Source organism: Myotis daubentonii, chromosome 5, assembly GCF_963259705.1.
Source record: "Myotis daubentonii chromosome 5, mMyoDau2.1, whole genome shotgun sequence".
Lineage (NCBI taxonomy): Eukaryota > Metazoa > Chordata > Mammalia > Chiroptera > Vespertilionidae > Myotis > Myotis daubentonii.
The window spans coordinates 7,552,216-7,575,277 of NC_081844.1; the positions used below are offsets into that span (position 1 = coordinate 7,552,216).

At 50.9% G+C, this 23,062-nt stretch overlaps 1 protein-coding gene across 1 annotated transcript in view; it reads left to right on the forward strand.

Annotated features, from left to right (window-relative positions):
* The first annotated feature begins 1,197 nt into the window (after positions 1 to 1,197).
* Positions 1,198 to 23,062, forward strand: part of WNT9A (Wnt family member 9A) — a 30,188-nt gene continuing 8,323 nt past the window's right edge. The window contains exon 1 of the mRNA XM_059695815.1: positions 1,198 to 1,552. Coding sequence (XP_059551798.1) covers positions 1,458 to 1,552 — 95 coding nt within the window. The 5' untranslated portion in view covers positions 1,198 to 1,457. The remainder of the gene's footprint in view (positions 1,553 to 23,062) is intronic.

Here is a 23,062-nt window from a genome sequence, read left to right on the forward strand (position 1 = left end):
ACAACTCCCTGGAGGTTGATGGGTCTCAGATGGGGAAACAGGCGGAGAGAGAGAATGATTTGCCCACCCCTCACCCAGGCATGCACCAGAAGCTCCCCAGGAGGACAAAGCATGCTCACCTGGATGGCCTTCCGGGAGAGGCAGGAACTGAATGTCCTGCTCCTGGACCACTGAGAAGTGCGTTTTCCACCCCCTTGCTTTGCCTCTCATCCAGAGACAGGTCACCAAGGACTGAGGGCACTGGGCCTGAAGGCAGGTTCTCCATGTTCAGATGCTGATAGGGAGCTACATTCTGCCCCGCTGCCCCAGTCTCCGGGCCCCTCACTGTCATCTAAAGGCTGCCAACATTGTGTGGGCATCCAGTGCAGCTCAGCGGGACTCAGAGCCATGCTCTCCTCCCCGCAGGACAGGGGAAACCCCTAGCCCAGGAGGCTTGTAAAGATTCTCCTTGATGCCATACCCCCTCCTGTATCTGCTAATATATCTGTTTTAATTTAGATTTGGGTGTCTCGGTGTGACACGATTTGCTTCAAAAGTGGCTCCATCTCTCCTTTCTGCCTCTACCAACTCTAGGCCTTCCCCTCGTCCCCTAGAGGCCCCTTCTCCCAGAGGATCAGCAGTGACTATGACCTTAGCCTCTACCTCATCTTCGATTTAAGGATGGGGAGACAGAGGTCCCAAAAGCTTGAGCCTCTCGGCTGGGGCCTGAGATGGCCAGGTAGCCCAATTCCCAGGCCAACAGACCAGGGATCAGCGCCTCTAACCCCGCCCCTCGCTTCCTGAGCGGTCAGGTTTCGCCAAGGGCGCGGACATCACCTGCTGTTCGGCTCCCTTTTCTCCAAACTCCCCGGGGAGCGGACCGACTCCATTCAGTTCGGGCTTGACACCGGGTCCCTAGCAGCCCTAACCCCCGGCGTCCCGACCTCGAGCTCCACCCCGGGCCCGCTCCGGCCCACCCTACCACCGCCGCAGCCCCGAGTTCTCCCCACAGCTCCCCCGACGTTCCCACCCCTTGCTCTCACGCCGCCCGCCGCCCGCCGCCCAGCCAGTGCTCGCCCCACCCCACCCTCACCCCTGTCTCCTCCCGGGCCGCCTACGCTCCGCCCCGGCTCCGCCTCCACGGCCGCCGGGGAGCGCGTCCTCTCCCTCGGCCCTCTGCGTGCTCCCGCCCCTCCCGCCGGTCCCGAGGTCCCACCGCCCCTCGCACGCCTCCCCTCCGCGAGCGCCGGGTGCGCTCCGAGGCCCGCGGGGCCGGCAGGCGGTGCGGCGGCGGCGGGCTGGCTCGGGTTTCGGCCCGCCCCCGGCGCCGGCGTGATCCCTCCCCGGGCGGGGCGGGCCGGGCCCAGCTGGCGGCCCCGCCCCCGGCCTGGCGCTCCGGGCGCTATAAGAGGGCGGCGGCCGCGGGGCGCCCTGCGCGGGGCCAGGAGCGCGATGGTCAGCCGCCGTGGCGCGGCAAGATGCTGGATGGGCCCCTGCTGGCGCGCTGGCTGGCCGTGGCCTTCGCGCTGACGCTGCTGCTGGCCGCGCTGCGCCCCTCGGCCGCCTACTTCGGGTAGGTGCCTGGCGGCCCGGAGGGCGGGCGGGCGGGCAGGCCCGGGGCGGGGGCGGGGGCGGGGGCGGCGCGGGGCTCGCGACCAGGTGCACGGGGCTCGGCCGGCGGGGGCTGCCGGGTTGCCTGGAGCTGTTTGTTTGCGGTGCGCGCGTCGCTGGGTCGGCGAGTCCGTGTCCCCGCTGCGCGGCGTGGGGACCGGGGCCCGAGTACCTGACGGGCTGGCGTGAGGCTGCTGTCCTCCGTGACTCCGGAGTCGTCGTTGTCGCGGCCGCAGCCAAGCGCCGGGCTCCCTGGAACTCGGGGACCAAGGTGTGGTCCCGGTTCCCTTAGGCCGCTGAGTTCTTGCCAAACGACTGGAACCTCCCAGCCCCTGCCCACCCACCCCCTTTGCAGCTTCCCCCTCCTTTCTCTCCTCGAGAAGTTAATTTAACAACAACAAAAAAATACGTACAAAATCCAGATGTTCCTTGTACTGAGCCCCAAAGGAAAAAAAAATAACTCCAAGCCGGAGGAATTTATTTTTCTTGCGCTTTGCTTCTGACGCTCCCTTGCCCCGGCTCGCGGGAGCGCGTCTGTGGGACCGGCCGGAGCGCCGGGCCCAGCGGGGCCGTGAACGCTGTTCCGCGCCGTCTTGGGGGTCGTTGCGCTGTGCGCTCCTCCTGAGCAGCAGCAGTGCGCATGGTTTCCGCGCGCCCCTCTCCGCGGTTTCTTCCTGCCCTTCCTCACTCCTCGCTCCCCTATCTGGGACATACAACCCAGCGACCTTTGGGGACCCTCGCTGCGATACGCATATGGGCACACTTAAGTTTGGGGTGGCATCGTTAGGGGAGCCCTCCGACCCTTCTCCGCCTCCTCTGCCCCCTCCCCCCGCACCGACCCTGAAGCTATGGCCCATTCTCTCGGCCTGGCACCTGTCCGAGGTGCTCTTCCCTTCTGCCGCGCCCCGCTGCCACCCTCCGCCCTTCACCCTTCACCTGTTCCCTAGCCCCTGGCCCCCGCGCCGGCAGGCGGTGGCCTGGCCGGCAGAGGGCCCTGTTGGTCCAGAAATGTGGCACCGCCAGGGCGGGGAGAGGCCGACTGGGCGAGGAGCCCTGCAGGTGTATCCTGTTCTCAAAGAAAATAAAATATTTTCATGGGAAACTTTTCCTTTGTGTCCCCTGCTCCCTCCTTCTCCTTCTGTTCCTTTCTCCTGGGTTGTCTTTCGGGGTCAGCTCCGTGTCTTATCTGGAGCCCCCACCCCAAGGCCCTCTCCTGGCTGCTGGTGGGTCTGGCCCTGTCTGGGGCCCAGGCTGTGTGGAGGCTGGCACACCCCTGCGCGCCATCTGTGCAGCCTTCACCTCGCCCTCATGGGCAGAGGGAGGGTCAGAGGATGGCCGTCTGGCCGCAGGTCCATGGGTGAGTCACACTGGCCTGTCAGCCAGCTGTGCCTTCTTGCTGTCCTGGCCCAGCCACAGGTCTGTTCCCCAGGCTCCAGACACACCCCGGGCTTGTCTGCTCTGGCTTGTCTGCCCCAGCTGTGCTTTGCCTAGGCTCTGCTGCTGCCCACTCCTCCTGGGGAAGATCAGTCAGGGGGAGGTTAGGATCTTGGCTCCCAGCTACGCCCCCCCCCCCCCGCCCCCCCAGCATCCCTCTTTCCGATTTCCCTGCACTCTGCCTCTGAGGAAGTCTTTGAGCTGTTAGTGTGTGTATTTTAGCTCCCTCTCAGAGAAAAGTCCTGGTGGACATGTAGCATGTGGGGGAAGCTTGGCACACCATGGGTCCTCCGGCCAGCTGACTTTGCCCTGCTTTTTGCTCAGGAAGGGCCAGTCCTGGGAGGAGGACAGGGGGCAACACACACTCTGTTTTATGCTACTGTGTATGGAGGCTCTGCCTCTTTGGCTCACGGTGACCTGCTGGGCTGGGGTTCTAGGGTCCTTTCACCTGGCCCAGCAAAGGGGCAGAAGCCAGAGGGAGAGGGAGGAGGAGATGGCCCAAGGGAGGCAGGGTCTGTCTGGAGCCAGGAGGCCTCTCAATGCGCTGCACAGGGCAGAGGGAGCAGGAGGAAGGACCTGATCCAGGCCCGCTTATCCCTTCCCCCTCTCCGAAATCTCTGCCTGGCACCGAGGCTCACAGTCAGGGCAGCTCCAGTTACAGCCCAGAAACCCAGAGAGGCTGGCCTGGGGGAGGGTCACGTGGGTGGTGGGAGTCCTCCCTGCCCCCTCCTTGAGGCTGCAACCCAACCCATGAGCTGCTGCCCTGCTCCTGCTGCCCTCCTCTGGCCTCTGGCCACTAGGCAGGACCTTCCAGGCCGCCCACTGGCTCTCCTCTTAGGCCTGGCTCTTCTTCTCAGGCATGATTAGCAGGTGGCATTTCCATCTGGTTCTCCAGGGGCTTTGGAGATGCCTGCGCTGGGGGGCCTAGACTTCTTGGCCAGATGCCCTCTTGGAAAGGGGGGGGGGGCCTGGCTCCCAAAAGGAGGGCTGCCCTGAGTCTCTTGGTGAATTTGGGATACACACTCATGGACCTGGGTGGGCTGGAAGCTTTGGCCTGCATTGGGATGGAGAGCACCAGCACCTGGCCCCTTTCTTGGCCTTGTCCTCAGGTGTGTGCTGAAACCTGTTGAGGAAGGGACTCTGCAGACCCCAGGGGAAAGGCCCTTCTGCCTCCTGAGCGGGCAGCCAGGGGCTGAGTCTGGGGCTTTTTGAGAACTGTGCCTGGCTCCTAGACACTTTGCTGTCCATTTCTTAGAGATCCTGATGTTTGCTTAGGCAGCCCTCAAAGAGACCCCCCCCCCCCCCCAGGGAGATTGCTAGACCTGCATCATAGTGCTGCCCCAGATGAGTGGAGGCCTGTGGCTTCTACCTTGGTTATTCTTTAAAAGAAGTAGGGAGGGGTGGCATGAGCCCTGAGGCTGTCTCATAGTGTTAGTGCCCCACCCCACATTCTGCAGGAAGCATTTATAGGCTGGCTTGGGGAGGTGGGGCCCTCCTGTGAGGTCTGCAGGCTGGTCCCACATCTCTGGTTCAGGCTGCCTGGAGGCCTGCGTGGAGGAGGCAGCACCAGGCGTGGCACTGAGGACTCCCCTAGCCTGGGTGGGCATTGGCATGTGAGGGGCATTGGAGCAGGTCTGAAAGGCAGTTAAGGCCCTCTGGGGGCCAACTGGGTGTGAGGCTCTTTTTGTTATTGAAATGTAACTCATATCCTGTAAATTTACCCTGTTATAGCAGTTCAGTGGTTTTTAGTTCATCCACAAGGCTATGCAGCCAGCACTCTATCTAATTCCAGAATATTTTCATCATCCCAGAAACCTCATATCCCACCGCCCCACCCCCAGCCCTGGCAACCACTAATCCACTTTCTGTCTCTGGATTTGCCTATTCTGGATGTTTCATAGAAATGGAATCATACGATATGTGGCCTTTTGTGTCTGGCTTGTTTCACTGAGCATATCATTTTCAATATTCATCCATGTTATAGTGTGTGTTAGTGCTTTGTTCCTTTCTGTGACTGAAAATATTTCACTGGATGGACACATGCAGTTTTTCTCCATCCGTTCAGTTGATATTGGGACTGTTCCCACCTTTTGGCTATTGTGGGCAATGCTGCTGTGAACATTGTGTACAAGTTTTTTTGTGGACGTATGTTTTTAATTCTTCTGGGTATACACTAAAGTGGAATTGTTGGGTCACATGATAAGTCTATATTTAATATTTTGAGGAACCACCAAACTGTACTTCACAGTGGGAGCATCGTGTCACATTCCCACTTGCAGTGAACAAAGCCTCCAGTTTCCTCACATCCTCATCAATGATTGTTATTCTCTGGTTTTATAACTTTTAATTATTTTTATTCTAGCCATCCTGGTGGGTGTGACTGCTTTCTTGCTGTGGTTTTTATTTGCACATTCCTGGTGAAGCGTTCACGGGCTTGTTGGACATCTGTGTGTCTTCTTTGGAGAAATGTCTATTCCGTTCCTTTGCCCAATTTTTGGTTGAGTTTCTCTTTTTGTTGTTGAGTTGTAAGAGTACTTTATATATTCAGGATCTTACTTGGACTGAGGAGAACCTGCTTTCTTTCAGCACACTGTCTGGCTCCTGCACACAGAGGCTGCCTTCACAGTTCTTCATAGTGCTGTCCCCAGCCCTGACTGCGTGGGGAGCCAGGGTGCAGGTGATTATTGGGTTACTAGAGTGGTCTGGGGGCCTGGTGGGGGCCCTGGCTGAAGAGGTTGCCCCAACACTATTCTGAGGTGGCACTCTGGAGGGGCTGCTATTATGGGGCTGTGTGTGCAAGGTCAGGAAGGTGAGGGCTCTCTCTGCTTCTCCATACACCTAGCCTAGGGCCCAACTGAGGGTCCATGTGGCTGCACGCTTGCTGGCTTCTCAGAGGTGGGGTACTGAGCTGGTCCCTGGAGGGGAGAGGGAGGGCAGTTTCTTGGGACCAGAGGAGCAGACCTGGTATAGAGTGATGAAGCTGCACCATGGGCCTGTGAGGGGGTGAGGAGCAAGTTAAGGTGCTGCCAAGAAAATGGGACAGCTCCAGTGGGGCATAGGGGGCTGTGTGTGGCGCTGGGGGCTGAGGCTTGCCTGTGGGTGACCAGGGTTGGACTGGCAGTAAGGGAGGTAATTCCGTGGCTGGGGGACAGGAGTGGTGGTGCCTGGAGCTAACAGTCAGGAGTTTGGATGATAGTCAGGAAGGTGCTGTCCATGGAGACACACCTCAGGACAACCGTGCCTGGATCCAGGGTTTGGGGGAGAGGCCATGGAGAGCAGAGCACTCTGGGGAGGGAGTAATCAGGACAGAGTAGTGTTGCACCAGGAGTGGAGGGAGGGGAGGACCCATGAGAATGACCTTATCACCATGTCTAGGACTACCAAGGGGTTAGAGAGAGACTGTTGAGACCCCTTGGATGTGGGCCTGTGGGTGAGACCTCCAAAAGTCAGGCAAGGGGTATGTAGGGTGGGGCTTCTGGCTGCGGGGGGTGGGGGGGGTAGGGTGGGCACACTCAGGTCAAGGGAGGATGGAGTGTGGAGGGACCTGGTTTCCAGCCTTCAAAGGAGGGGGGATTCTGCCAGTACCCATGGCCCAGGGACCCTGAGGCCATTAGAGGGACTGTCTCCCAGGTGAGTCTGGGCAGGAGTGGGGAGACAGGTGGAAGGGGCAGGCAGCAGACTGAGGAGATCCTTTGGGGGCACCAGCAACTTCCTGCATCTATGGTCTCCAATGTTTGTCCTCCTTCCTCCCTTCTCCCAGCCAGTCTGCTCTGGGGGGCCACCCTGCCCTGATCCCCAGTTTGCCCTGATCCTCTTCACAGTCCTTGGGGGACTCTGCCCTGGCCCCCCAATACAGAGACCAGATAGAGGCAGGTGAGAGTATGGGGCCAGGATGGGACTCTGGGCTGGGGCCTCATGACGGGTGGTGCTGTGTGCAGGCCTTGCGCTGGGGCCTGAGGTGAGGAGGAAGCCACGGCCACCTGGCTCCCTCAGCTGTGTGAGCAGACGTTCTGCCACAGCCGGTGGCCATCTGGATTGGGGGTGGTTGGACAGCTGGTCTAATCTTGCTCCTGTCCTTGCCACTGTGGCCCTGGACCTAACTCCAGTGCTTTGGGCACCAGAGTTTGGGGGAGAGGCCATGGAGAGCAGAGCGCTCTGAGGAGTCCATCTGGAGGGTCCATGTGGCCACATGCCTGGTGTCAAGAGAGTAGTTTTGCATCAGGAGCAGTGGCAGAGGGAGAGGGGAGGAGGAGGGGAGGGGGACCCATGAGAAGGACCTTATCACCATGTCTAGGACTATCAAGGGGCCACAGGGAGACTGTCAAGACCCCTTGGATGTGGCTTTGTGGGTGAGACCTCCAAATGTCAGGCAAGGGGTATATAGGGTAGGGCTTCTGGCTGGGGGGGGGGGGCACACTCAGGTCAAGGGAGGATGGGGGGTGGTGTGTGGAGGGACCTGGTTTCCAGCCTTTGAAGGAGGGGGGATTCTGCCAGTACCCATGGCCCAGGGACCCCGAGGCCATCAGAGGGACTGAGGTCTCCCAGGTGGGTTGACTCCAAGGTGGCCCTAGCCAAGGGCGCTGCCTGCCGCCTGCCCAGGGGCCTCTCGATGTTGAGGACAATGGGAGAAGTGTGTGGGTAGATTTTCTCCTGGGAAAGAATCTGCACACACGATTCCTCCCTTTGGGCTGTGGGCCCTGGACTCAGGAGGAGTGATGAGCTGATAAGGGTCTGGCTCGGATCACCTGGTCGCAGAAAAATGACACCTGTCAGGGGCCAGCACTGGGCCCTCTTAATCCTGGCTTGGGAGCACTACTAGCTCCCTTTGTGTATTGTCCCTGCAGGTGGCGGGTACCCCTGTGGTACCTACTCCTCTCACTGGGCTGGGGGTGAGTGTTGGGGAGGGGGCTTTAGGAGGAGGCACAGTTGTCTGGGGAAAGTGGGTAAGGTCAGGCCCCACTTGGAGACAAGCCTCTGGGAAGTGGGGAGCAGGGCCTCCATGCTCCAGGTTGGCCTTAGCTGTCAACTTTTCTAGGAAGCCAGAGGACAGCCCAGTAGCATCATTCTTTACTGTAACCAGAGCTCATGTTTGAGGAGGCCAGGAGGGTCCCTCATGGAGTCCGCTCCAGCTGTGCTCCACTGGAGGCCTGTGGTGGTCCCTTCGCTCTGGTTCTGGGTCCAGGAGCCCAGTGTAGGGTTTGAGGTACTCATTCACCAGGTAGGCAGCCCTCTGCTCCCCCTGGCTCTGACCTCTGCCTGCTGTGCCCATACCTGCTGACTTTGGGTGCATGGATGGTGGGCCAGGTGCAGCAGACCACCAACCTGGACATTTAGAAGCTAACTTTTCGAGTGGCGTGGGCATTGTGCTAAGGGGTGGAAGGCTTCCTGGAGTCCCCAGGGTGCAGGTGTGAGGTGAAAGCTCGGGGCTCTGCCGGATGAGGGTGGGGCAGAGTGGCTGGCTGTACTGCAGGCCTGGTGGCCTGGGCTGGGCGATGACCAGCCTGCTTTCTTGAGAGGGCTAATCACTAAGGGATGTCTGTGGGCTGGGCCAGTCTGGTTGGCAGGTGGCTGTGCTGGGGCTGCCACAGAAGGGTAGCCCCCGACCTGGGTGGCATGAGGCCGCCGGGTTCTATGACCCGAGGACCAGCCCGCGTCCTCCCCTGCCCCTCCCAGTGGTTCTCTGCTGGCCTGGTGCCTCTGGCCGCAGGAGGAAGCACGGCCGCCCAGCTGGCAGGCGCTGCACCTGGAGACCAGCAGCCGGACGAGGGAATGGAAAAAGGCAAGCCTCAAGCTGCGTTTGTTTTTCTTAGCGATACCTGAGGTAGATGTGGCCAGGGAAGTGGTCTGGCCTGTGTGGAGAGGCTGCCAGCGGCTCCCAGATCAGAGCATGTCACAGCTGCTTCCTCCAGCCCGGCCACCCTGTCTGTGCCCTGCACCTGGTAGGCCAGCTCCAGGAAGAAAGCCTGTCATCGAGGTGGCTCTGGGGCTTTCCAAGCACCTGCCTGGTGTCCTACTTATCTCTTCATGTGACATCCCCGTGGATCTGTAGCTGTCTTTGAGGCCTGGGGTTTGGTGACTGGGACACAGAGGCTGTCGGGCCACTCTGGTTCCTCCATGAAGCCACTGCTGCTCATCCTTTCCTCTCACCCATCAGTGAAGCTGGGATCCCACAGCTTCCACTCTGGGCTTCAGCATCCTGCTCCTGAAGAACCACCAGTAAACTAGAGGTCTTCAGGGTTTGCAGGTTCTGTTTTCTCTGGGGGCCACCAAGTGTGGACAGGGACATTTCTCTTAGGCAGTGCTGTGGGTCCCAGTGTCCTGGAGTTTGCTCAGTCATATGTCTACCAGCTGACTTCTAGGGTGGCTGGACCTGGGCGAGAAGCTCTGCTTGGGTGGCTGGTCAGTGATGGAACTGAGGGCTGAAAAAGAGCCCTTTGTGCCCTGGAATATTGGGGCCTTGTGAGGTGGGGAAGCCGGGGTCCCGAGGCTCTCCCAGCCAACGGAGATGACAACCATTATAGACATGAGGCCCCTACCTCAGTGTGAATGGCCTGTCCACATGGGGCTGCCCTCTGCCCATGGCTTCCTGTCCACAGCCTCCTGTCCTGGCCTCCTTGGCATGCTGGGTATTGGGTGACGGTAGAGCCCTTGGAAGCCCCGGACCCTGTCAGTGTCTCTGCCCACACTATCTCTGCCCTCCACGTGCTGGGTGGGAGGCCACAGGCTGCAGGAGAATTGAGGGTTAATCTCAGAACCAGTGTCTCAGTGCTGGAATTTGTTTTGAATTTGATTCACATAGAAATTAAATGCCGTCTGGTGGGGCTGAGGTTTCCTTGGCAGGGCACTGCGGCTTCTGGAACTCCAGCCTCTTCCCCTCCGCCCAACTAGGGTCTCAGGCTCCCCCCACACATGGGGAGCTGAGTTTGCGGGCAGGGTGGCCCTTTGGGATGGCCAAGCCTGTTGGCAGGAGGAAGGGCTGTCAAAATCTGTAGTGTCCTCCCCCTCCCCTGTCCCTCCCTGCCTCAAGCAGAAAGTAACGAGACACTTGGAGGAGAGTTGCTGGGCAGGGTGGGCTGAACCTTGCTGGGCTGTTCATGGGTGGGACCCCGAGGACAAGGACATCTCTGGCCTCAGCCTGGGGTACACCTGCACCCCCAGCCCCCATCTAGCAGTGTCCATCTGCCACCTGGCTGCCCTTGGGGGCAAGTGTGGTGATGTGTGACCAGTTGAGTGCTCAGAGAGGCAGCCACTGGCCCTCAGGCCTGGCCCTCAGAGAGGGATGGGTGTCCCCAACTTGACTCTATTTATCCTAGCTTCTTTCACACTCTCTATGGGGCTGGGGTGGAGTCTCAGCAGAGCTGCTCAGTGGTCAGGGGTGGGGTCTCGACAGTATGTGACCTAATCCAGGATAGTCTTGTCTCAAGATCCTCACCTTGATCACATCTGCAAACACTCTTATTCCAAATAAAGTCACATTCTGAGGTTCTAGTTGGGTGTGATTGTGGGACCCTTTATCTTTTGCTTCAGATTATTCCTGCAAACAATTTCTGTGAGGAAATGAAACTGAAGCCCTGCCAAAATGATGGCAGCAGATCAGTCAGTGTGCAGCACAAAGCAAATCTCACTGTCTGCAAGGAGTGAGAGATACAGACTGACCTAGCCAGTCTGGAGAAACCAAGTACAACTGGGAAAAAATTTAAGTAATGGATGATTTGAAAGCAGATTAGAAACTGATGAACAGAATTAGCAAACTGGAAGATAGGTCAGGAGAAATTACTAGAGCGTAGCCTGGGGCAGGAGACACATGGGAAACAGAGAGACACGAGAGCCGGGCAGAGAGGATGCCCCCATCTTCCCCAGGGCCCAGAGGTGGGGACAGGGTGGTATCTGGTGAGAATGGCCAACGACTGACTGAAACTGGAGCAATTAAGAGGACTCAAGAGTCCCAGTGCCTTTTCAAGCAGAAACATGAACATTCAGGCTGGAACATAATGACTTGGAAGCATAAAACCCTGAGCACAAGAGAATTAAAAAGCAGCCTGAGGAAACAAAATGCAGTTACCTTCTGAGGGTCCTGAGCTGACATCTCACTGGAGACACAGCAGGACAATCCACTTGGTGTGTGAAAGAAGGAAACCGTCCAGAGTAAGGTGAAAGAAGACATTGTCAGTTGTGTCAAGAGTTGCTCTGAAGGAGACATGGATGCACGGCTCCGGCCTGGGGAATGCCCTGCTGTACTCCAGACAGGGGGAGGAGTGAAGCCAGGAGACCATCACGTGAAGGGATGGGGAGCACTGAACAACTTCTTGTCGGGTCCTACAAGTAGAACTAAATACCCAACAGCACACAACCCGGCCTCAGCGGAGTTGTGCTCTCAGGCCTCCTGTTGCCCAGAGGGGCAGTGTTGACCATGTTGTGTGTGGGTAAATTACAGACTCATGTGATTTTGAGGGTCTTCATGAAAATAACAGAAATGTACTACTTCAGGTTACAAAGGGGAAAATGGAATAATAAAAATAACCCCAAAAGAGGCAAGAGAGGAGAAAAAGAGAGACAAATCAGGCATGGCCGGTAGAAAGGATGAACTAAAGCCCCAGGTGTAAAATGGGTGCAGGGTTGTGGTCAGGTCCTAGCTAATTAGAGACACATAGTGGACATAAAGAAATGATATACCAACTCAATGGGCCGTAAGACCAAGAGGAAACAAGGGAAAATAGTGAAGGATGCACTGTGACCAAGGCTCAGTACAATCACCCAGGCTCTGCATGGTGACCTGAGCCGCGACCCAGGCTCCGCATGGTGACCTGAGCTGTGACTCAGGCTCCGCATGGCGACCTGATGCTGCAGTTTTGGAGAGACTGAAGTGGTGACAGTGGCAGCTTAAATGCATATTTTAGAAATGGGAAGAAGCTCGAAAGTCCTCAGCAAACATCTGTCACAGAAGTGAGAACAGTTAGCTAAATACAAAGGATGTAGAGGGAATGAAGAAGTAGTGAGAAATGAACAAAATAAAAACAGACCTGCATTAGAGATGAACAGATCTGTGTCTGTGTAGGTCTTGTGAATGGCTAAGGAGACTGAGGAGGAGGCTCAGGACATGTGTCATGCCATGGGGAACATCTCAAAGTTTCTACAGAATAAAACAAGGGAATGTAATGAAGAGTTTCATGCCAATAAATCTGAAAATTCAGAAATAAAGAAAACTTGAAAAGTAACAGAAACAAGTTCAAGATAGAATGTTGACTGATACCATAATAAGCAAAGAAATCGGGGCACTGGAATGTAAATGGTGAGGCTACTGTGGCAAACACTGGCAGTCCCACAATTAAGTACAGATTTCTTCTGTGACACAGCAGTTCCACTGGGGACATACCCATGAGGAATGAAAACATACATCCAAGCACCAATGTGTATGTGAGTGGTCATAGTGACATTGTGCATAAGAGCTGAGAGTGAACACGTTTGCGTGTCTGTCAGCTAAGGAATACAGAATGTGCTCCATCCTACAGTTGAACGCTGTTTGAAAATAAAAAGGGGTGAAGCATAGACACTCACAGCAGCGTGGATGAATCTTGAAAACACTGCTCAGTGACAGCCTCAGAGTGTGTGATTCCACTCTATGGATCTTCCAGGACAGGCAAATTCACAGACAGGAAGTGGGTTAGTGATTGCCAGAGCAGGGGGAGCAATGTGGGTTGATTTTTAAAGGGTAAGGGGTTTCTTTCTGAGGTGATGAAAATATACTAAAACTTGCCCATATATGTGAATATCCTACAAAATACTGAATTGTGTACTTTAAATTCTATGGTGACTTATTCTATACTAGAGGCCTGGTGCACAAAAATTTGTGCACTCGGGCGGGGGGGTGTCCCTCAGCCCGGCCTGTGCCCTCTCGCAGTCTGGGACCCCTCAAGGGATGACCACCTGCTGGCTTAGGCCTGCTCCCTGGGAGATTGGGCCTAAGATGGCAATCAGACATCCCTCTGGCAGCCTGGCAGCCCTTGGGGGATGTCCACTTGCCAGCAGGGAGCAGGCCTAAACTGCAGTCGGACATCCTTAGTGCTGCTGAGGAGGCAGGTGAGGCTCCCACCACCACCGCTGTACTGGCAGCCATCAGCCTGGCTTGTGGCTGAGCAGAGCTTCTCCCATGTGAGAGCGCTCTGACCACCAGAGGGCAGCTCCTGCATTGAGCATCTGCCCCCTGGTGGTCAGTGTGTGTCATAGTGACCAGTCATTCCCAGTCCTTCTGCTCTTTGGGTCAGTTTGCATATTACCATTTTACTATATAAGATAGAGGCCTGGTGCCCGGGTGGGGGCTGGCTGGTTTGCCCTGAAGGGTGATCCGGATCAGGGTGGGGGTCCCGCTTGGGTGCCTGGCCAGCCTGGATGAGGGGATGATGGCTGTTTGCAGCTGGTCACACCCCCTTCAGGATGGGGGTCCCCACTGGGGTGCCTGGCCAGTCTGGGTGAGGGGCTGAGAGCCGTTTTCAGGCTGGCGGGCGACTGAAGCTCCCAGCCTCTCCTTTTTTTCTGTTTTTTTTTTTTTTTAAATTTATTCTGGGATTTATTTACCTTCTATAGCTTCACTGGAGCTGAGAGCCGGCTCCAGCTCTGAGGCCGGGCTCCAGCTCTGAGGCTGCGGCTGGCTGAAAGCAGGTATCTGAGTTTGTTTAGCTTCTATAATTGAAACATTGTTGCCATCACTGCCGCTCTAAGCTCTGAGGCCAAAGCTGACTGAAAGCAGGTATCTGGAGCTTGTTTAGTTTCTATAATTGCAACAATGTTTCTTAGACTGCAGCTCAGACCTGGGCAGCGGCAGGCGGGGAATGTTGGCTTCCTCCATCACTGGAGCAAGCAAGCCTCCTGTCTCTTCAGCTGCCTGGCTGCCGGCCGCCATCTTTGTTGGCAGTAATTTGCATATCACCCTGAATAGCCAATGGGAAGGGTAGCGAAGTTACGGTTAATTACCAAGTTTGTCTATTATTAGACAGGATAATAAAATCCTAATATGCAAATCGACCGAACAGTGGAACCAGCAGTTGCTATGATGCACACTGACCACCAGGGGGCAGACGCTCAACGCAGGAGCTGCTCCCTGGTGGTCAGTGTGCTCCCACAGGGGGAGTGCCACTCAGCCAGAAGCCGGGCTCATGGCTGGCGAGTGTAGCAGTGGTGGTGGAAACCTCTCCTGCCTCCGTGGCAGGCGGACATCCCCCAAGGGGTCCTGGACTGCGAAAGGGCGCAGGCTGGGCTGAGGGACCCACCCCAGTGCACGAATGTCATGTACCTGGCCTCTAGTATCTCAATAAAGCTGTTTAAAAACAAAACAGAAGAGAGAAATTGGACCAGAAAAGAAATCTTTCCATCAAGAAAAGGTCAGCCTGCATGGCTTGATGGCAAGTTCTACCAAATAGTTAAGAAGACAAAATTCTAATCTGACACAACTCTTCCAGGAAATTTAAAAAAGAACATTCACTAAGGTACCTAAACTCAGCAAGGAGAACACAGAGAAGAAAATTACAAACAGATGCAAAAGGCCCAGACAAAGCAACGCCAAGATCCATCATTCCAGGATCACTTGGTGTCCAGTGTGGGAATTCCCTACTTGAGCAGATCAAAGGAGAAAAGTCACATATCAAAAGGTGCAGGGATGACATTTGATGAAGTTCAACATCCATTTGTGATTTTTAAAAGGCTCTTAGCAAACTAAAAGCAGAGGGAACGTCTTTAACTTGATACAGGGAAGACACTTAGTGAACTTCATCCTTAACAGTGAAATGGTAAAAGCTTTTCTTTAAGACCAGGAGTAGACATGGATGCCTGTTGCCATCTTGTCTGAATGTGGGTGATGCCAGCTCTTTTAACAGACCCTCAAGCAAGATGATTTTTTTCTCTTAAGCAGTGAGCGTGTTCTGGCTCTGCGGGCACACTTTCCCAGTCTCAGCCTTGTAGTGCTCTGCCAGCCTTTAGGGCACCCTCCCGCCCCCCCTCTGTGAGCTTGTGCATGTGGAGGGGATACAACGAGGCAGGGGTCCTCACTTCCTAGCATTGGTGCACAGCGAGAAGGGGAGCTTTTGGAGGATATTTAGGGGACTGTATTCATGATATTAGAATAGGGGTGGGTTTCTAAAATGAGGTAGAGGTAACAGACAGGAGAAGGCTAAAAATTTAGGTGCAATAAAGTTAAGAACTTTCATTTATGGAAAGACGCTGTGAAGCAAATGGAAAGGTATGTTCCTTTTATGTTGAGAGTTTCGCTGGCAAAGGGGAAACTCCTACCCTTTCTGTAGGATGTTTGTGCCTCCTGCGGTTACCGCAGGGGTTGGACGGTGGTTCCCACTGACCTCTGCAGGGAAGGATTCAGGAGCTCCTGAGCACAAGCCCCTCCCTCCCTCCCTCCCTCCCTCCCTCCCTCCCTCCCTCCCTCCCTCCCTCCCTCCCTTCCTTCCTCCCTTCTTTCCTTCCTTCCTCTCTTCCTCCCTCCCTTCCTCACTCCCTTCTTCCTCCCTCCCTCCCTCCTTCCCTCCCTCTCTACCTTTCTACCTCCATACCTCCCTCTCTTCTTTCCTTCCTGTATAAAGTTGAGACTTTATATTTAGGTCTATGATTCATATTGAATTAATATGTGAATATTTGTATATAGTAGAAAGTATTTACTTGCATATAGCTATCTAATTGCTCCAGTACCATTTGTAGAAAATATTCTTTCTGTATCCAATTGCCTTTGCAACTTTAATAACAAAATCTGTTTCCCACATATACTATATGTGGGCCTATTTCTGGGACTTTGTATTTTGTTCCTTTGATTTTTTTGTCTATGTTGACACCAACACTATACTTTCTTATAAATAAGAGCTTTCTAATAATTCCTGAAATCGGTAGTTAGCCCCCCAACTTCATTTTTTTTTAAGTTGCTTTGGCTATTTTATTTTTTCTGACCCCCACTGCCTCCCCTTTGGCGATCATCAGTTGGTTCTCTTTTTGTTTTGATCATTCATTTTGTTTTTAGATTCCACAGATAAGAGAGATCATATGGTATTTGTCTTTGTCGGAATTATCTCACTTAGCATAATACCATATAGGTCCATCCATGTTGTCACAAATAACAAGATTTTATTCTTATTACTGAATAATATTCCATTGCATATATGTAGCACATCTTCTTTATCCATTTATCTATTGATGGATATCTAAGTTGCTTCTATACTTGGCTATTACTAGTAATGCAACAGTGAACATAGGGGTGCATATATCTTTTCAAATAGCTGTTTTTGTTTTCTTTGGATAAGTACCCAGAAAGGGAATTGCTGGATCATATGGCAGTTTCATTTTTAATCTTTTGATGAACCTCTACTGCTTTCCACAGTGGCTGCACCAATCTGCGTTCCCACCAGCAGTGCACAGGGTTCCCTTTCTCCACATCTTCGCCAACACTTGTTTGTTGATTTATTGATGACAGACATTCTGGCAGGTGTGAAATGATATTTCATTGTGGTTTTAATTTGCATTTCCCTGGTGATTAGTGATGTTGAGCATCTTTTCATATATCTGTTGGCCATCTGTATGTCCTCTTTGGAAAAATGTCTATTTAGGCCTTCTGCCCATTTTAAAAATCAGATTGGTTTGTATCTGTGTGTGTTTGTGTGTTGAGTTATGAGTTCTTTATATATTTTGGATATTATTGTATGTATTATTTGAAAATATCTTCTCCCATTCATTCTGTTGACAGTTTCTTTTGTTGTGCAAAAACCTTTTAGTTTGATGTAATCCCATTTGTTTATTTTTCCTTTTGTTTCCCTTGTTCCAGGAGATATATAGAAAAATATTGCTAAGAGTGATGTCAAAGAGTTCACTGCCTATATTTTCTTCTAAGAATTTTAACATTTAAGTCTTTAACTCATTTTGAGTTTATTTTTATATATGGTGTTGGAAAGTGGTCCAATTTCATTTTTTTTTTTTTGCATGTGTCTATCCAGTTTTCCCAGCACCATTTATTGAAGAGACTGTCTTTACTCCGTTGTATATTCTTGCCTCCTTTGTCATAGATTAATTTACATGTAGGGATGGGCATATTTCTGGGTTCTCTATTCTGTTCCATTGGTCTATGTGTCTGTTTTTATGCCAGTACAATGCTATTTTGCCTAGTATAGCTTATAGTATAGTTTGATATCAGGTAGTGTGATACCTCCAACTTTGTTCTTTTGCAAGATTGCTGTGGTTATGCAGGGTCTTTAGTGGTTCCATGTATATTTTAGGATAATTTGTTCTAGTTCTGACAAGAATACCATTGGCATTTTAATAGCAATTGCATTGAATCTGTAGATTACTTCGGGTAGTATGGACATTTTAACAATTTCATCCTTCCAACCCATGAGCAAGATATATCTTTCCAATTATTTATGTCTTCAATTTCTTTCCTCATTATCTCACAGTTTTCAGAGTACAGATATTTTACCCCTTCTGTTAAATTTATTCCTAGATATTTCATACTTTTTGATGCAATTGTAAGTGGTATTGTTTTCTTAATATGTCTTCTGATTGTTCATTACTGATGTATAAAAATGTAACCAATTTCTGTATATTGATTCTGTATCCTGCAACTTTACTGAAGACATTTATTAGTTCTGATAGTTTTTTTTATTGGAGTCTCTAATGTTTTCTAGTAGTATATATAGCATCATGTCATCTGCAAATAATGAGAGGTTTACTTCTTTCTTTTTTATTTCAATGCATTTTATTTCTTTTTCTTGTCTCATTGCTGTGGCTAGGATTTTCAATACTGTGTTAAATAAAAGCAATAAAAATGGGGATCCCTGTCCCTGACTTTAAGGAAAATGCTTTTAGCTTTTCACTGTTGAATATGATGTCAGCTGTGGATTTGTCCTATTTGGCCTTTCTTATGTCGAGGTATGTTTCTTTTATGCCCACTTTGTTGAGAGTTTTTATCATAATAGGATGTTGAGTTTTGTCAAATACTTTTTCTGCATCTCTTGAGATGATGGGTTTTATCTTTTATTTTGTTAATGTAATATGTTGTATTAATTGATTTATGCACGTTTAACCATCTTTGCATCCTGGTATAAATCCCATTTAGTCATTGTGTAATCCTTTTAATGTAGTGCAGCAGTTCTCAATCTGTGGGTCGCGACCCCTTTGGGGGTCTAACGACCCTTTCACTGGGGTCGCCTAAGACCATCGAAAAACACATATATAATTACATATTGTTTTTGTGATTAATCACTATGTTTTAATTATGTTCAATTTGTAACAGTGAGATTGGGGGTCACCACACATGAGGAACTGCATTAAAGGGTCGCAGCATTAGGAAGGTTGATAACCACTGATGTAGTTTAGTTTGTTTGTTTTGGTTAATCCTCAACTGAGGATATTTTTTCCATTGATTTTTAGAGAGAGTGGGAGAAACAGGGAGAGACACAGAGAGAGAAACATTGATATGAGAGAGACATATTAATTGATTGCCTCCTGCACACTTCCAGGACAAAGGCTGAAACTAAGGTATGTGCTCTTGACCAGAATTGAACCTTTGAACCTTCAGTCCATGGGCCCATGCTCTAACCACTGAGAGAACTGGTGAAGGTCTTTTAATGTACTGTTGAATCCAGTTTGCTAATATATTGTTGAGAATTTTTGTATATATGTTCATCAAGGATACTGGCCTGTACGTCTCTCTTTTTTTCTTTTGGTAGTGTCTTTATCTGTTTTGGTATCGGGGTAATGTTGGCTTCATAAAATGAGTTTGAAAGCATTCCTTCCATTTCAGTTTTTAAAAATAGTTTAAGAAATATACATATTAATTTTCCTTTAAATATTTGGCTGTTTTTTGAGTGAGAACTGTGGTCCACACTTTCCTGGACATATTGTATCTTATGAGAATGTTAAAGATTAAAAGAAAATCCCTGAGTATGGTACAATGCATTTAGACCTTGTTGTTGTTTCTTTCTGGGAAGTGGGCTCAGCACTCTGAGAGGTGGTCAGCCAGACGAAGCGGGGCTGGAGGGGTTCTGTTGTTGTCAAGGGGCTGCCACCTGTGGGCAGCCTGGGCTTACTGCCTCCACGGGCTGTCTATGTAGGCCTGTGAGCTCATCTGTCCTGGGTCAAACGTTTGCTTTGGCTGTGTGTGTTAGGGGGCAGGAGGGGTGACGCAGGGGGTGGCAGCTGCGTTGAGCAGCTGGTGGGCCGGGCAGGCCGGGCAGGCCTGTACTGTGCCAGGAGACCTGGCTACTTTCTGGGCTGAGGCAGTTTGAGTGGGCAGAGGCTCCTTGCCCAGGCTAGCATGCAGGGTTGAGAGCTTGCATTGGGGAGTGGGTAGGGTTGGGGGGCTCACCTGGGCCACCTGCTGTATGCTGAACGTTGTTGTTATGGATAGATCACACGTGCACAGCACAATGTGTGAGAAGCTCACAGGCTGCAGGGAGAGGAGTGTTTCCTCTGCCCCAGGCCATCTGTGTCCTGGCTTGCCCATATGTCCGCAAACACATACACAACATTGAGGCAGGCAGACCAAATTTGCCATAGAGGGGTGGATCCCAGCTATTCAGTCAGTCTCCAGTCTTTTGTATATTAGTCCCTTAATTCAGGGTCAGTTTTGCTTTATGCAGTTCCAGTTACCTATGGTCAGAAAATTTTAAATGGAAAATTCCAGAAATAAACAATTCATAAGTTTTATTTTAATTTTTAAAAATATGTTTTTATTGATTTGAGAGGGAGTGGGAGGGAGAGAGGGAGAGAGGGAAAGAGAGAGAGAGGGAGAGAAAGATATTGATGAAAGAGAACCATCAATATCAGTTGGCTGCCTCTTGCATGACCCCCACTGGAGATTGAGCCCACAACTTGGGCATGTGCCCTGACTGGGAATCGAATGGGTGACCTCTTGGTGCATGAATTGACACTCAACCACAGAGCCACACTGGCCGGGAGGCATCTCATAAGTTTTCAGTTGTGTGACGTTCTGAGTAGCATGATGAACTCTTACATTGACCGCTCTGTTCACCTGGGCCAGAACTTGTCTCTTTGTCGAGTGTTTCTGTGCTGTAGATACTCCCCACCTGTTAGTCACAGATTACCTGTGTTGTTGATCAAATTGGTTGGAGAGAGAGAGAGAGAGAGAGAGAGAGAGAGAGAGAGAGAGAGAGAGGGAGGCAGGCCGTACACTAATTACAGCATATTGTTATAATTGTTCTACTTTATTATTAGTTGTTGCTAATCTCTTACTGCACCTAACTTATAAATTAAACTTTATCATAGGTGTATATGTATAGAAAAAAACACAGTATATAAAGGGTTTGGTACAATCTGCAGTTTTAGGCATCCACTGGGGGTCTTGGAACATATTCCTGCAGAGAAAGGGGGAATACTGTATAACAAACCGTGCTTCTAGTGTTTTTGTATGACAGCATTGTGTTGGATAGTGTGTATGTTTTAAGATAATATACCTGTAGCCTGTATTTCTAGAAAGGGAATTGGTGGGTGAAATTTTTTTTTAATCTTCACCTAAGGATATTTTTCCATTGATTTTTAGAGAGAGTGGAAGAGAGAGAGAAAGACAGAGAGAAATATCAATATGAGGGAAACACATCAATTGGTGCCTCCTGCACGAGCCCCGAGGAGCCTGCAACCAAGGTACATGTCCTTGACCAGAATTGAGCCCCAGGCCCTTTGGTTCGAAGGCCGACACTCTATCCACGGAGGCAAACTGGCTAGGGTGGGAGAATTTTTATAGATATGTCAGTCCAGAATTTTAGCCATAGAGGGACATCTCTTTCTACTTGTCCTTGGACAATAATCTTATCAGACACCAATTTGTGCTCATCTGATGAATGTAAAATAACATATCAATATAGTTTTATTTTGTGTTTCTTTTTCTTTTCTTAAAAAAATATTTTTATTAATTTTCAGAGAGGAAGGGAGAGGGAGAGAGAGACAGAATGATGAGATAGAATCCTGCATGCCCCACACTGGGGATCGAGCTGGCAATCCGGGGCAACCAGGAATCGAACCATGACCTCCTGGTTCATAGGTCGATGCTCAACCACTGGGCCACAGCAGCCGGGCTATTTTATGTTTCTTTGATTGGGGAGGGGCCTCTTATAAGTTTTAACAGCAGCTATATTTCCTACCTTTGAACTGTATGTTCATATCCTGTGTCCTCTGAAATTGACCCCTTTTATTAATGACTAGAGGCCCAGTGCATGAAATTCATGCGGGGGGCGGGGGGGGGGGCATCCCTCAGCCCAGCCTGCACCCTCTTGCAATCCGGGACCCTTAAGGGGATGTCTGACTGCCGGTATAGGCCCAATCCCTCAGGGATTCCTGCAGGATCAGCCTAAACTTGCAGTCAGACATCCCTCTTGCAATCTGGGATTGCTGGCTCCTAACCACTGGCCTGCCTGCATACCTGCCTCATCGCCCCTAACCACTCTGCCTGCCTGCCTCATTGCCCCTAACCACTCACCTGTCTGCCTGATCACCTCTAATTCCTCTGCCTGCCTGCCTGCCTGATGCCCCTAACCCCTCTGCCTGCCTGCCTAATCACCCCTAACCACCTCTGCCTTGGCCCTCGCCGCTGTGGCTTCATCCAGAAGGATGTCCAGAATGACGATCAGAAGGTTGTTCAGCTGTCCAGTCTAATTAGTATATTACACTTTTATTATTATAGATCTTTAGGAAAAGATCCACACACTCATGCACATGCACACACATGCACAAGCACACAAGCAAAAGGAAGTTGGCCCTTGGTTTGGGATTAGAGTTGCAACATTTTTTTTGACTCTTATCTATTTTTTTTTTGCTGTCATTAGTATTAATTTTAAAAATCTTTTTTTAAACATTTGTTATCTAAAGTTTTACAAATGTCTCCTTTTTCCCCAATTGACCCCTTACCCCCAGCCATTTCCTCTCTGGGCAAGCCCCCCCGCCCCAGTGTCTGTGTCCATGGGTTATGCTGATATGCATGCGTACAAGTCCTTTGGTTGCTCTCTACCCCTCCCCCCCTCCCCTGCCATTTGTCTCTGGGTCTATTTTTGTTCATCAAATTATGTCGATCATTATATCCCACATATGAGTGAGATCGTGTGATATTTATCTTTCTCTGACTGGCTTATTTCGCTTAGCATAATGCTCTCCAGCTCCATCCATGCTGTTGCAAATAGTAAAGGTTCTTTTTTTTTTTTTTAACAGTGGCATAGTATTCCATTGTGTAGATGTACCACAATTTTTTAATTCACTCATCTGCTTATGGGCACTAAATCTTAGCTATGGTAAATTGTACTGCTATGAACATAGGGGTGCATATATCCTTTCTGATTGGTGTTTCTGGTTTCTTGGGATATATTCCTAGAAGTGGGATCACTGGGTCAAATGGGAGTTCCATTTTTAACTTTTTGAGGAAACTCCATACTGTCTTCCACAGTGGCTGCACCAGTCTGCATTCCCACTAGCAGTGCACGAGGGTTCCTTTTTCTCCACATCCTCGCCAGCGCTTGTCGTTTGTTGATTTGTTGATGGTAGCCATTCTGACAGGTGTGAGATGGTATCTTGTTGTTTTGATATGCATCTCGGATGATTAGTGACTGTGGGCATGTTTTCATATGTCTCTCAGCCTTCTGTATGTCTTCTTTCAAAAAGTGTCTATTTAGGTCCTTTGCCCATTTTTTTATTGGATCCTTTACCTTCCTTTTATTAAGTTGTATGAGTTCTCTGTAAATTTTGGAGGTTAAAACCTTATCTGAAATAGCATTGGCAAATATGTTTTCCCATTGGCTATTGTTTTTTAAAACTCTATGCTACTGTTTCACTGTGCAGAGATTCTTTTATTTTAAGAGTAAAATTTATTAATTTTTCAAGGTCTTTTGGATTGTGATTCACTCTGAGAAAAGACTTCCTGATTCTAGGAGTGTTTTATAAATCTCTCATCTTTCCTCTAGCACTGCTGTGGTTACTCTTGGTGTTGGGGTTTCTGTCCTGGATCCCTGGTTCCTGTCACTGGGACTTATTCCGCTACACCCAGAAACCAGTCCTC